Source organism: Geotrypetes seraphini, chromosome 1 (assembly GCF_902459505.1).
Source record: "Geotrypetes seraphini chromosome 1, aGeoSer1.1, whole genome shotgun sequence".
Classification (NCBI taxonomy): domain Eukaryota; kingdom Metazoa; phylum Chordata; class Amphibia; order Gymnophiona; family Dermophiidae; genus Geotrypetes; species Geotrypetes seraphini.
Genome location: NC_047084.1, coordinates 405,907,205 through 405,921,849, shown reverse-complemented (window position 1 = coordinate 405,921,849; position 14,645 = coordinate 405,907,205). Strand labels below are relative to the sequence as shown.

The window sequence follows — 14,645 nt, the reverse complement described above, 5'->3', positions numbered from 1 at the left end:
AGCTTCTCTGCATGGTATCATCTCAGTTAATTCTGCTCATGATTTGTTTTTTCTTCCTAATCCTTTTTGATTTTTTTTTCCCCGCGGGTTTGTCCACGTGCTGTGGATCAACTCGGTGCAAGTGATCCTTCAGCAGGAGATCGCAGACATTTTAAAGTTTGTCTGCTTCCAGAGGGTGCTTTGTAAGCCTGAAACTGCAGTAATCCCTCTGGAAAGCCTGCAAATTGGATCGGGTCTCCAGGTTCAGGAGCCATCTCTCCCCTGGTTCATCCAGGCTGCTGTGATTCCAAGGAGGTATGCCGGGATCGGAACCATGCCGTGTGTCTTCCCTGATTTCCCTGAGGGGTCCTGGTGGTTGTGATCTGAGGTGGCAGGGAAGGTGAGGCAGTCAGAAATCCTGAAATATCCAGTTTATTCAGCTCCTGAGGTACTGATCTCCTTGCTTATATTGTATTTTACAGGCTGCCATAGACTTTCATTGCAGCACATGTCTCTGGTGTCTGTGAGTCGCAGAGTTTGCAGATTTTGGGGGTCTTCAAATCGGGGCTTGGGGGGGGTTCCCTGCATGCCCTGGTCCCCCCACCTGTAAAATCCTAATTTCACCGTTTTTAGCGTTTTCCAGCATTTTTTAACGGCCATTTTTTTTGTCAAAATCAGCACCCGCGGTGGCCATCTTTGATTTTCTTTAAAGTTTTTAAACTTTATTTTTTGGACTTAGAAACCTTGTTTTTGCTCCAAACTTCACAGATGGCCACCTCAGGACAGGAAGGCATGGATTCATGCCTTAAATATGGAGGATGGCTTGTGGATTCGGGGGGGGGGGGGGTGTTACGTGCACCGCGGCTTGCAAGGGGCGTGAACTGTGCATGGATGCTGCATTATCCTCTGGGGAGGTTCTAATTGCCTCCAATTCTACCGGAGATGGCGTTTCCAGCATCTGGGATGCCAAATTTGGGCAAGGAGAGCGCTTCCGTGAAACGCAAGCGCAGTTCCAGGGATAAGTCTCATAAGTCTTCAAACACTCCAAATCGGAGTCCCGCAGGTTGGCCCTGGCCTCCGGGGACTATTTTCCGCCGGAATTTGTGGATATGATGTATCAGGCTTTCATGCAAAAGCGGGCTGTGACTTGTGTCCCCTCCTCAGACTCCGGTGCGACAGGCTGTAAAGCCTTTGGATTCATGTCAGTCTGCTCCCTTGATGGTCCACCGGAAAGCCAGAGGTAACTTCCTGCTATTGCCTCACTGCCTGCGTCAATTTCTATGCTGTTGCTGTCGCATGGTTCTTTGACGGGCTCTGCTGATGTTTCTAGCCTAACGGATATCGGGGATTCCCGGAGCTCTGGGGTCCACGATCTGGGTGAGGATCAGGCAGTGCGCAGGCTATTTGAGTCCAGTTGCCTTCCTGATCTTGTCTCTTAATCCCTGCAGAACTTGATGCTGACTCTGCGGTTCAGGCGGAGTGCTCCGTAATGAATTCTAAGCCCCCACTTTGTGCCTCCTTTCCGGATCATGCGGATTTGGCGGAAATGCTTTTGGAGGTTTGGGAGGCCCTGGAGGGTCCCCTGAAGTGCACTAGGGCCATGGCGAAATTGTATCCCATGGCTTCGGAATTTTCCAAGCACCTAGTCCCGCTGAGTGTGGATTTGACGGTGGCTCAGGTCACTAAAAGTACCTCCTTGCCCTCAGATGGAGGGGTGGTCCTGAAGGATGTCCAGGACCGTAGACTGGATTTTGTCATGAAGCATCTTTTTGATTCTGCTGCGACGGGGGTGTGAGCTGCAGCAGCCACTTATTTTGTGGCCTGAGCATGTCACGCTGCTGGCACGCTGGCCAGCAGCGTGCCAGATTTTAAGAATAAATGGGATGCGCATATGGGATGTCTAAGAGGGTAATAGTGGGGGGAGAGTCATCGGAATAGGCAGACTCGATGAGATATAGGATATCTGGGAGAATAAATTTAGGGAAGGGGATCTTTAGTGTGGGCAGACTAGATGGGCTATGGCCCTTTTCTGCCGTCATTTTTCTATGTTTCTATACTAAACTTTGTCAGGATCCTGAGGAGGTTGTCCTTCGGGATCTCGATTTCCTGGTCTCTGGAGTGAATTATTTGGCAGAAGCTCTCTATTTTGAAAGTTTTTGCTAAGCTGGGAGCTTATTCAGTTTCTGCTATGAGAATGTTATGGATTCGCCAGTGATTCTTCATCGAAGGCTACTCTGAGCAAGCTGCCATTCAAAAGTTTGCTCTTATTTGGTCAGGGTTTGGATGACCTTATGGTGAGTGTGCAGAACCATAAGCCTAAGGTGCTTCCTAGCCCTAGATCTCATCCGCCCAGGGGGTCGGGACAGCTGAATTTTTGTCCCTTCCGGAGGACCTCGCAGTACGCCAGACCCCCTGTGGCGGGACAGCGTTTCCGGGTCTCCTACAGACCTCACTTTGGAGATACAGCGTGCCCGCAGTCTCCCAACTCTCAACCTTTGGTCCCCAAATCAGGGGGGCGGCCGGCGGCCTTCTTCCTGGAATGGCTGAAGATAATCTCGGACCAATGGGTTCTAGAGTTATTCAGGGAAGGTCTGTGACTGCACTTTTTCAGCCAGCAGTGGATTTCTTCATGTCCACTCCCAAAGGCAATCCGGACAAGGTGCGTGCTACTGTGCACCGGTTGCTAGATCTGGCGGCCATAGAGCAGGTCCCACAGGACAACTTGGGCTGCGGGAGATACTCGATTTACTTCATCATGCCAAAGAAGGACTCCATCGATTGCAGACCAATTCTGGATCTCAAAGCAGTGAATGAATTCTTGCGAGTTTTGCGTTTCTGGATGGAAATGTGCGTTCTGTAATAGCAGCAGTGGCACCCAGGGAGTTTTTGACTTCCTTGGATCCACATCCCGATTTTCCCGGAACATCTGAGGTTCCTGCGGTTTCATGTTCTCTGGAGGCATTTTCAGCACTCTCTTTCGGGTTGGCATCGGTGCCCATAGCCTTTACCAAGATTATGGTGGTGGTGGCTGCATATCTACGATCTCTGGGTGTGCTGGTGCATCCGTACCTCGATGACTGGCTGGTCAGAGCTTCCTCGTGGGAGCAGGGCCGCTTGGCAGTTTGCCAAGTGGTATCTCTACTGGAGCGATCAATCTGAAGAAGAGTTGCCTTGTGCCGACCCAGGAGTTGGAATACCTGGGTTTCTGGTTCAACACGGGTCTGAACCGGGTGTTTCTTCCAGAATCCAGAAAACTGAAACTCAGGAGTGCGATTCAGAACATGTTGGCGGTCCCTACTCCAACGGCCTGGCAGTACCTGCAGGTGTTGGGTTTCATGGTGGCAACCATAGACGTAATTCAGTGGGCAAGAGCTCGCCTGCGTCCTCTTCGGTTTTCACTTCTGTCGAGGTGGAATCCCCAGAGAGATGTGTTGGGGATGAAGCTGCCTTGGTTGGCAGCGGCATGCAGCAGTATGCTGTGGTGGTTGAACAAAGTCACTCTGTCCACAGGGCTTCCTCTGCGGGTCTTGGATTGGGTGACTGACTACAGATGCGAGTCTCGGTTGGGGAGCAGTTTGCATGTCCGTCCCAGTCCAGGGCCGCTGGACACCGAGAGAGAGCCGATGGTCGATCAGTTGGCTGGAGCTACGAGCAATCAGGTTAGCTCTTCTACGGTTCCAAGTGAATCTCCACAGGAAGGCTGTCCGTGGAGATTGCCTATGTCAGCCGTCAAGAGGACACGAGGAGTCCCCAGCTGGGATTGGAGGCTCGGATGCTCTTTGCATGGGTGGAGTGTCATCTCTTGGCTTTATCCGCAGCTTATGTGGCCGGCGTCAACAACGTTCAGGCAGACTTCCTAAGTTGTCAGACTCTGGACCAGGGAGAATGGTCCCTGTCCGAGCTGGCTTTCAGGGCCATAGTACGCTGCTGGGGGCGTCCCACCTTTGATCTGATGGTGTCCTCAGTGAACAGGAAGGTGGACAGATTCTTCAGCCGCCGACTAGAAGTTGGCAGCGTCGGACTTGACTCTCTGGTTCAACCTTGGCCCACAGGGGAACTTCTGTACGTCTTTCCTCCGTGGCCTATTATAGGGTGCGTTTTGTGCCGGGTGTCCTCGCACTGGGGTCCAGTGATCCTTGTGGCTCCGGACTGGCCCAGACAACCTTGATACGCAGACCTTGTGAGGTTGAGCTCTAGGAGCAATCTGCGTCTTCCTTGCTATCGGCGGTTACTCATGCAGGGACAGTTTGCTCTTCAAGATCCGGACCTCTTTGGTCTTGCGGCCTGGCACTTGAGCGGGCAGCCTTGACGGCCAGGGGGTATTCCTCTGCAGTTATCGCCACGCTCCTGCAGAGTAAGCAGAAATCGACAGTCGTGGCCTACGCGAAAGCTGGGAGTTGTTTTCAGGCTTGGTGTGCGGGGCTCCAGGTGGACCCTTTGGTCCCATCGGTGGCTCAGGTTCTGGACTTCCTGCAGGATGGCCTCGGGAAGGGTCTGGCAGTCTCTTCTCTACGTGTTCAGAATGCGGGACTCTCCTGCTTGGGTCCCTCTTCGTTCAGGGGTTCTCTGGCTTCTAACTTGTATGCTGTCCGGTTCTTGCGGGGGGCATGGAGGCTGAGGCCTCTCTTGCGACTGCCTTGTCCATCGTGGAGCCTGAATTTGGTCCTGCGCTCCCTGACTCGTCCGCCCTATGAACCCCTGGATGCAATCTCTCTGAAAGATCTTACCATTAAGACCATCTTCCTGGTGGTGATCACTTCTGCACGACGAGTATTGGAGCTTCAGGCTTTGTCATGCAGAGACCCTTTTCTCCGCATTACGGAGTCAGTGGTGATTTTGAGAACTGTGCCTTCTGCTAGCCTTTCCAAAATAAGTTGGAATGTCCAGATCATTTATAAAGATGTTGAAGAGCACGGGTCTAAGCACCGAGCCCTGCGGCACCCTTCTGGTGACGCTCTTCCAATCTGAGAATTGTCCATTTACCCCTATTGTCTCAATTGTAAGGTCTATTTACAACTGACCTCCTTTGTGAATCCAACAGATGGTAAAATTTACAAACTCAATCATTTTAGCAACTGCAACAGTAAATTTGTAGTTTACATTGTTCTGTGCCCTTGCAACAAACTCTACGTTGGGAAGACTGAAAGTTAATTCAAAGTACGTTTGAGTGAACATCACTCCAATATTAAAAGGCACGTCTTGAAGCACCGCTTGTTGAGCATTGCCTGCAATGTGAACATCGCTTTAAGGATTTACAGTGCTTCATCATTGATCTACAGCCGGCGCTAAGAAGAGGTGGAGACAGAGGAAAATTGCTGCGCCATAAAGAACAGTGATGGATACATAGAATGAAGCCTGTACAACTAATAGGATTGAACTCTAACAATGACTGGCATGTGTTCCTTTAAAGATTAACTGTTTTTGAGTTCTCCCCTTTTGCTGATGTTTTTGTCTTTTGATTGGGTCTTTTTTTTGACAATCATACGTCTTGCTTGCCCAGCTTGACATTGGAAGCGCCACTTCAAAGATTAGCTAGTCTTTATAGCACTGTCCTCTAGCTGATGTTCTTTCTTGATTGGGTCTTTTCACTTGCAACACGCCTTTTTTTGCATTGGGGGCGTTATTTTAAGAACCAGCTGGTTTTCACTACTGCCTTTTTCTGATGTTTAGCCTCTCGATTGGTTTTCATCATTATTCACATGCCTTTGCCCATTCATTTTTAGACTGGATGTGTTTCATTCTGATTGGCTATTGCTGTCAGTGTCTCAGTTAAAGCTCAGTGCCATTTTTTAAAAATTTGTTATTACCATTAACCTGTATGTGGCTCACAGCAAGTAGATGCTTGATGTTTTCATTCTTTACAATCTCATGTGAGTCACATTGTCTCTTTCCAAATGTTCTACATAGTAACATAGTATATGACGGCAGATAAAGAACCGAATGGTCCATCAGTTTATCTTATTTATCTTCTATTTTTTTAGAAATATGCTCAATAGATAGTTTTTCCTAAATAAGGTGGAGGGGGAGTTGGGGGACCAGTGATAATATTCATGACCCCAACAAGACATGGGGGTGTATTCCCAAGTTTGGGTGTTTGAGGTCCCCCTTCTCTCAGTTAGATATTAATCTAGTTGCACTAGAGTGTTCGAGTCACATATTTCTTGAGGACCCCAAAGATGAGCAAATTAGCAAATTTAGTTTTTGACAAACTTTGGCTTTGAGGCATCAGAAGAGTGCTTAACCTAGACTTTTAAAACTCTAAAGCTTATTAAGTACAAAAAGTTGTACATGTAGATTAAATTTCAGGCTGATGTTAGCAATACTCTGTGTATAGGAGGCCTTTGAAATTGCCCATTTGTTTCGTAAGACATGCCTAAAAATTTTAAGGCCCCTACTTAAGCACCTCTTACTACATGAATTTCAGGTTTTAGGGGTTGAAACTTTGCATGGCTTAGTGCCATAAGCAAGGGTACCTACATGTCAAGTTTCATTAAAATTGAAGATAGTAAGGTGAGGACCACTTATACAGTTGACATGGACTGACCCAATGGGGAAAATTGTGTGAGTGTGAGTGTGTGTGGGGGGGGGGAGGGCAGGGGATATGAAAATTTAATTTTTAGGGGCTGGGATTCAGTTCCTCCTTCTCCAAAACTCCTAAGATTGCTCATTTTTGGTGCAAATTTCCTGACTGAGGCCATCTTGGATTTTTAGCAATCTTTTTAAAATTTCATATTTTCTGCCTTGAGACGACATCCTAGATGCCCCAGGCCATTCTAGCCCTAGATCTCGTATTTTTAGTGCAGATTTACCGGTTGAGGAGCAGCCATGTTTCACATGCCATGGGGTGCAAGACAAAGTGGCAGGAGCCAAAATCACAGGAGATCCAGTCTAAGGGGAAGAGGTCATGCTCAGAAGATCTCGGCAGTGATAGGGCAAAATGCTAGTGCATGCTGGCAGACAAATTTTCCTTTTCCCCAGTTCGGGATTGTACTAGGAGCCGCAGGTCCTCTTGATGCAAGGCTTTTCCAATTTTATCAGCCTTTTATGGAAAGCCTACTTAACAGGACCAGGATGCTCTTCACTGCCTACAAATGTGCCAGTTCCGCCTTGGGGAAATCCTCCCAAGCAGGCATCTCCACCTCATATTACGCCGGCTCCTAGTGTTGGTGACCCTTCAAAGCAGGACTGGGATGATTGGAAATTTTTCCATTCTTTTATTGTTGCATAGCTCTTCTGCATATGTGGATGATTTGGGATCCCTGAAGGTCTGATGGCCATAGTTACAGATTGGGTTCCTCTTTTGCACATGCATCACTTTGCACTTGCTTATATTAAACATCTGCCATTGTGACTCCAGTCTCACAAGGTCCTCTTGCAATTTAACAACTTCGTGTCATCAGCAAACTTAATTATCTCACTAGTTATTCCCATCTCTAGATCATTGGTAAATATAACATAATAATCAAATTATATACCACAGGACCGTGAAGTTCTATGTGGTTAACAAAAATAATAATTGAATGGAAGAATTAGTTACCCAAATATTTGGTGAATAGGTATGTTTTAAGATGCCCCCTAAATTCTAAATAAGAACTAGAAGTCATGATCAATCTATTCAAATCCTTACCCCATAAAGCTGCCTGATAGGACAAAAGATGTTGGTGATTTTTTTTTTTTTTTTAAAGTTTACACCTTTTACCGACATGAAGGCAAAATTCAAATGTGAATTTTTCATATGTTAATGGCAAGAGAAAAAAGATCAGTTAAATATTTAGGAGTGAAACCAAACAAAACCTTAACAAAAACAACCAAGCTTAAACTTCACCCGCACCTCCACCGATAGCCAATGCAATTCACGAAAAAAGTGTGTTGTCATACTACTTCAGTCCAAAAATCAATTTGACCACGACGTTCTGAATTATGCGTAATCGCTGCATATTTCTTTTAGAAACTGCCAGATAAGGTTGCAGTAATCAAGTTGACTAAGTATTGGGGATTGCACTAGGAATCTGAACGATGATATATCAAACTAAGCCCTAATAGATTGAAGCTTCCAAAAGGTAAAAAATCCCTTCCTAACCAAATAGTCCACTTGATTCCTCATGGTCAGGCTGTGATCCAATATAACACCCAGTATCTTAATGGTTGACTGGCTAAGATAAGTATGTTTATCTGTGATCAAAGATGCATCGATATTATACAGACGTGGAGAAGCAATAAAGAACTATGTTTTTTCCGAGTTCAACTTCAATTTAAACTCGATAATCCACTGGCTTATGTTAAGCAGCAGTCCTAGCATAGACCCCTGGGGAAGTTCTCAGCCCAACCAAGAAGAGAATGACATGGATATGGTTCAGTCAGTGATCTGAAACAATGTCAAATCATAGAACTTCATGTCTGCAAATTGACACTTGCTGCTTGCGTGCTGAAGGCTGCAGTGTTGGTGACAATACGGAAGATGAGAGGTGTGCTTTTATTCAGTAGCTGCAGTCAGGGCCCTACATGCTTCCTTTTTTTGTTTGTTTGTTTGTTTGCCATTTGGTTGAGCAAGCAGCCTGCTCATCTAATCAAACTGTAGCAAGCAAAAAAATAAAATAAAATAAAGCATGGCTATAGAGCTGGGGGATTCTCTGAAGCCCCTGAATCCCTGGGGCCATGACAGTTTTGCTTGGTGCAATTTGATTATGGAGCAGGAAGACTAAAGGAGCAAGGAGAAAGTGGTCAGTTCAAAAGACCCTCAGAATGTTGTCCAAAATTTAATGGAGCCTTTTTATTTTCTATAGGTCCTGATATATTAAAGGATATATGCTCCAAAGTTTGAGTTGGGCTCCTAAATGGCTGGTTGTAAATTTACTAAGTCAAGTGCCTAAACTTAAATTGATATGCCACTAAATTTCTAAACTTTAGAAGCATAAAATGTGGATAGTAATGGGTTGAAGGAAAAAACTTAAGTGCTTAATGTTGATATTAGGCACTAGACTTAGAGTGAATTTCAGCTTGTTCCTAAATTTGGAAGTAGAACATAAATTAGGAGCTCAGTTGTTTTTAATATTGAGCTCATTCTTAGTGTTTATAGCATTGTCTCATCCTGGTTGTTCCTTTCTAAGTATCTTTGTCATACTTGACAGCTGTCATGTTTTCTGACTTAAATCTAACCAGTTTTATTAATCATGGTCACATTTCAGCACTTCTAAATGTTGATTTTCTAACATCATACACGTGTGTTTTTTTACTTCTCTAGGTCAGATTGTAAAACATGGTGATATTAAATGTGTCCTGAATGAGGGTATGCCTGTTTATCGCAGACCATATGAGAAGGGACGTCTTATCATTGAGTTTAAGGTAATCTACCTAAATAGAAATAAATTGCTAATTTAGTGCGACACATTCCATTCCTCAACATGTGGGTAGTCCATCTCTTCTTGCGAGAATTCTTGTAAGGAACTTTATTAGCATTCTTTTGCTTCGTCTTCCATCCATCTGGGCTGTTATCCAATTCCTCAGTTCTCTCTACAAGAGAGATGGTAGGAGCCTGCCTTTTCTGCTTGTGTTTCTTTTCATTTAAATTTGGTCTTTCTTGCCAATCATTTGTAAGGCTGCTGCAGCTGCAGAAAATCCCACTCTTCAGAAAGCTTTGCTGTGGGAGAGCACAGACTCTGAAGTCAAGGATCTGTTTCCAGCATGCAGACTGCTTTGCAGTGCATCCACTTGAACAGTCTGCACTAACTGTTCAGGGGCTCGGGGATCGTTCTCTTGGGGGTAAGGTTAGTCTACAATGGGCTTGAGTGCAGTCTGAGTGGCTCCATAGCAGTTTTTCGAGGATCAGGGCCAACTGCTAGCCTCCCCCGTATGTATGCGTGAGATCTTGGGGGGGGGAGGGGTTGAGGTCTCTGACCAGTTTGTTGGGACAATGAGGCAGTCAGAAGACACAAGCAGTCCAGATTCCAGGCTTGAGATGGTTCTCCCTGTAAGTTGTTTGCAGCTTTCACACTTGCAGATCCCAGCATGGCACAGTAATAAGCTGACAGCCTGGAAACCAAAATAGTTGGTGGAGGGGGGGGTGTCGTTTTTTGATTTGTTTTTTAAAGGTTTTGGGGTTAGATTCCCCCACGTCTAAAGTAGAGTTGCATGGGGACAGAAATCCCACCCGTCCCCGCCAAAGTCCCACCCATCCCCATGAGGACTCCCACCTGTCCCCGCAAGGAATCCCCTCCGTCCCTGCCCATCTCTATAAACTTCAGAAATAGTTATTTCAGTTAATTATGCTACTGAATTAAAGGCTCTGGTAGAAACCCATTTAAAAATAAGCAAAAAGACTATTAATTTGGAAATATTAATTGGGAAGAATACATACTTTGTAAACGGGTTTCTACTAGAGCCTCTAATGTTTATAAATTTTATCAACACAACTAATATACTACTTTATCCTGAAGCAAAAAAAAAAAAAAAATAATAATTTTTTTCCTATCTTTGTTGCCTGGTTTCTGCTTTCCTCATGTTCTCATTCAATTCCTTCCATCCACTGTCTCTCTTCTCTCTGCGTCTTCCATTTGTTCTGTTACTGTGCCTCTTCCTTTCTCCCCCCTTCCAAATTGGTCTGGCACCCATCTTCTTCCCTCCGCTCCCCCCATAGTCTGGCATCTCTATCTTCTTCCCTGCCAGCGTCTTCTCCCCACTCTCTCTTCCCCATTTCCTTTCAGTGTCCTTCTCCCCCTCTGTCTTTCCCATGTCCTTTCAGCGTCCTTCTTCCCCATCTTTCCCATGTCCTTTCAGTGTCCTTCTCTTCCCCATCTTCCCCATGTCCTTTCAGCGTCCTCCTCCACCCCTGTCTTCCCCATGTCCTTTCAGCGTCCTTCTCCTCCCCATCTTCCTCATGTCTTGTCAGTGTCCTTCTCCCCCCTCTGTCTTCCCCATGTCCTGTCAGCGTCCTGCTCCTCCCTCTGTCTTCCCCATGTCCTGTCAGCGTCCTTCTCCTCCCCATCTTCCCCATGTCCTGTCAGCATCCTTCTCCTCCCCATCTTCCCCATGTCCTGTCAGCGTCCTTCTCCCCCCTCTGTCTTCCCCATGTCCTGTTAGCGTCCTTCTCCCCCACCTGTCTTCCCCATGTCCTGTCAGCGTCCTTCTCCCCCCTCTGTCTTCCCCATGTCCTGTCAGCGTCCTTCTCCCCCCTCTGTCTTCCCCATGTCCTGTCAGCGTCCTTCTCCCCCCCCTTCCGTCTTCCCCATGTCCTGTCAGCGTCCTTCTCCCCCCTTCCGTCTTCCCCATGTCCTGTCAGCGTCCTGCTCCCCCCCTTCCGTCTTCCCCATGTCCTGTCAGCGTCCTGCTCCCCCCCTTCCGTCTTCCCCATGTCCTGTCAGCGTCCTGCTCCCCCCCTCTCCCGTCTTCCCCATGTCCTGTCAGCGTCCTTCGCCCCCTCTCCCGTCTTCCCCATGTCCTGCCAGCGTCCTTCGCCCCCCCTCTCCCGTCTTCCCCATGTCCTGCCAGCGTCCTTCGCCCCCCCTCTCCCGTCTTCCCCATGTCCTGCCAGCGTCCTTCGCCCCCCCTCTCCCGTCTTCCCCATGTCCTGCCAGCGTCCTTCGCCCCCCCTCTCCCGTCTTCCCCATGTCCTGCCAGCGTCCTTCGCCCCCCCTCTCCCGTCTTCCCCATGTCCTGCCAGCGTCCTTCGCCCCCCCTCTCCCGTCTTCCCCATGTCCTGCCAGCGTCCTTCGCCCCCCCCTCTCCCGTCTTTCCCATGTCCTGCCAGCGTCCTTCGCCCCCCCTCTCCCGTCTTCCCCATGTCCTGCCAGCGTCCTTCGCCCCCCTCTCCCGTCTTCCCCATGTCCTGCCAGCGTCCTTCGCCCCCCCTCTCCCGTCTTCCCCATGTCCTGCCAGCGTCCTTCTCCCCCCTCTGTCTTCCCCATGTCCTGCCAGCGTCCTTCGCCCCCCCTCTCCCGTCTTCCCCATGTCCTGCCAGCGTCCTTCGCCCCCCCTCTCCCGTCTTCCCCATGTCCTGCCAGCGTCTTTTCTTCTCCACTCCATCTTTCCTCCCTTTCTCCCTCCCTGCCCCTTACCTTTGTGGCACTTCCTCACCCAACTGACAACAGAACAAGCCTGGTCTGACAAACCTCCCTGCCCTGTAGCCGCGAATCTAAATTACCTTCTTATAGCAGTATTGAAGCTGCTGTAAGAAGGTAATTTAGATTCGCGTCCACAGGGCAGGGATGTTTGTGGGCCGGGCCTGTTGTCGTTTGGTTGGAGGAAGCGCCACAAAGGTAAGGGGACCTGACCGGCTGTGCACACTCCCCCCCCCCCCCCCCCATGGCTGCACCCGGGGCGGACCGCCCCCCCCCCCCCCCTTTGGTACTCCACTGCCTTTTCCCTACCTGCCCTGCCGCACACAGCCGACCGGAAGTCTTCCCGATGTCAGCGCTAACGCCGAAAAAGGAAGGGCTTTGCTTAAGTCCTCCCTCCGACGTCAGCGCTGACATCGGGGAAGACTTCCAATGGATTATGTGTGCTGCAGCAGGGCAGGCAGGAAATGGAAGACGAGCCTCGCAGCAGAAAAATCAGATGAGCCTCGCTGCATTGAACCCTGCGGGATCCCCGAGAGCACGGGAGCGTCTCCATGGGATCCCTGCAACCCTAGGGGGCGTCCCCACGGGATCCCCGTAACCCTAGGGGGCATCCCTACAGGATCCCTGTGACCGGAAGGGGGAGCTCGCGGGATTCCTGTTGTCCCCGTTCCTGTGCAGCTCTCTAGTCTAAAGTTCTAAAACTGCTAAGTTTTAATCCCCCGTGTAGCACCCTGGGCCGTTTTTGGTGCTAAACGCTCCTGCAGAAGCCATCTTGGATATCCCTATTTGAAAATAAAAGCCTTTATTTGCCTCAAAACACCTCAATTTTGCTTAAAAACAGGTATGATTTACTCCTCAGGCTAGGATGCCTTGGATTTATGCCAGGTTTGTGATGGATGGCTGTCTGAGGATCATCTGTATTCCGCGTGTTGCATGGCACATGAGGAGGGTGAAAGCCACTGGCTTAGTCTACTTTGGTTCCTCGGGGGGTTTGGGTGCCCAGTTGGTCTGAGGGCCAGGGAAAAAGTCTAGACTTGACCCAAGGAGCAGTGCAAGTGCAGCCTTGACGTGGCCGCACAATTCACAGAAAGGAACTCGTGAACATCTGCAGAGGCTGTTTGTATGTCCTGGTCAGGGGTTTCCCCCTGAACTCATCAATATAATGAAGCTTACATGATTAACAAGGACTGCATGGAACCCTCAGGAATTGTGACCCCGCTTTTGCTGTGAGTTTCTCCCGTTCAGGCTGTTTTAAGCTCTCAGCACTTTTAGAGGTGATCAACGAATCCCTCCAGGAATTAGATAAGACTCCACAGACCTCTGCTACACAGTGCTTGCTTATCAGCAGCCCAAAGGCACAGACATCCTGTTTTCCCTCTCAAGACATTACCAAAATTCTCATGGACCATTACTGGAACGCTGGTCTAGGTCCTGGCAACTCAGCTTCAATGCCAAAAAATGCAAAGTCATGCACCTGGGCAGACAAAATCCATGCAAGACTTACACCCTCAATGGCGAGATCCTAACAAGAACTGAAGCAGAACAAGGCTTAGGGTGATCGTCAGTGAGGACATGAAGACTGCCAATCAAGTGGAGCAAGCTTCCTGCAAAGCAAGGCAAATCATAGGTTGCATACGCAGGAGTTTCGTCAGCCGTAAACCTGAAGTCGTTATGCCATTGTATAGATCCATGGTGAGACCACACCTGGAGTACTGTGTGCAATTCTGGAGGCCGCATTACCGTAAGGATGTGCTGTGACTAGAGTCAGTCCAGAGAATGGCCACCCGGATGGTCTCGGGACTCAAGTATCTCATGGGCCGTATCGAGGTGGAAGAAGATATCTTCTTTTTCAAGGGTTCCATGGCAACAAGGGGGCATCCGTGGAAACTCAGGGGCGGGAAACTGCACGGTGACACGAGGAAATTCTTTTTCACTGAAAGGGTGGTTGATTGCTGGAATAGTCTTCCACTTCAGGTCATTGAGCCAGCAGCGTGCCTGATTTTAAGGCCAAATGGGATAGACATGTGGGATCTATTCAAAGAGATAGGTAGGGGAGGGTCATTGGGGTGGGCAGACTAGATGGGCCGTGGCCCTTATCTACCGTCTATTTCTATGTTTCTTGTGTATTGGCCTCTGAGAACAGGCTACTGGGCTTGATGGACCATTGGTCTGACCCAGTAAGGCTATTCTTATGTTCTTATGATATGGCAAAGTCTAAAAAAAACCCAGTAACATATATCTCAGAAACCTGATGTGCTAGCTGAATTTCAATTACAGATCTGAAATCAGCGTCATTAAATTAACTAAGAATATTTCTTAAGTTCTCAGTAGCAAAGAAAAAGGTTTGCTTTTTTTTGCTGTTGACCAGTGTAATGGGCAATGCTTTGTTGCAAGGATATTTAAAAAAACAACCAGGCACGTCTAAAAAAACCTGTTAGAAAGTAACTTAAAAGCTGAGGAAAGACCCAGAAATTAAAGCCGGCCACGACATTGTTAACATAGAAACATGATGGCAGATAAAGGCCAAATGGGCAATCTAGTCTGCCTATCCACAGTAACCATTATCTCTTTCTCTCTGAGAGATCCCATGTGCCTATCCCACTCCTTCTTGAA

The 14,645-nt window shown here is 48.1% G+C and overlaps 1 protein-coding gene across 1 annotated transcript in view; it reads left to right on the top strand.

Moving 5' to 3' along the window:
- Positions 1–14,645, top strand: part of DNAJA1 (DnaJ heat shock protein family (Hsp40) member A1) — a 257,885-nt gene that overhangs the window by 237,061 nt on the left and 6,179 nt on the right. The window contains exon 8 of the mRNA XM_033918184.1: positions 9,221–9,321. Within this exon, the coding sequence (XP_033774075.1) occupies positions 9,221–9,321 (101 nt within the window). The remainder of the gene's footprint in view (positions 1–9,220; positions 9,322–14,645) is intronic.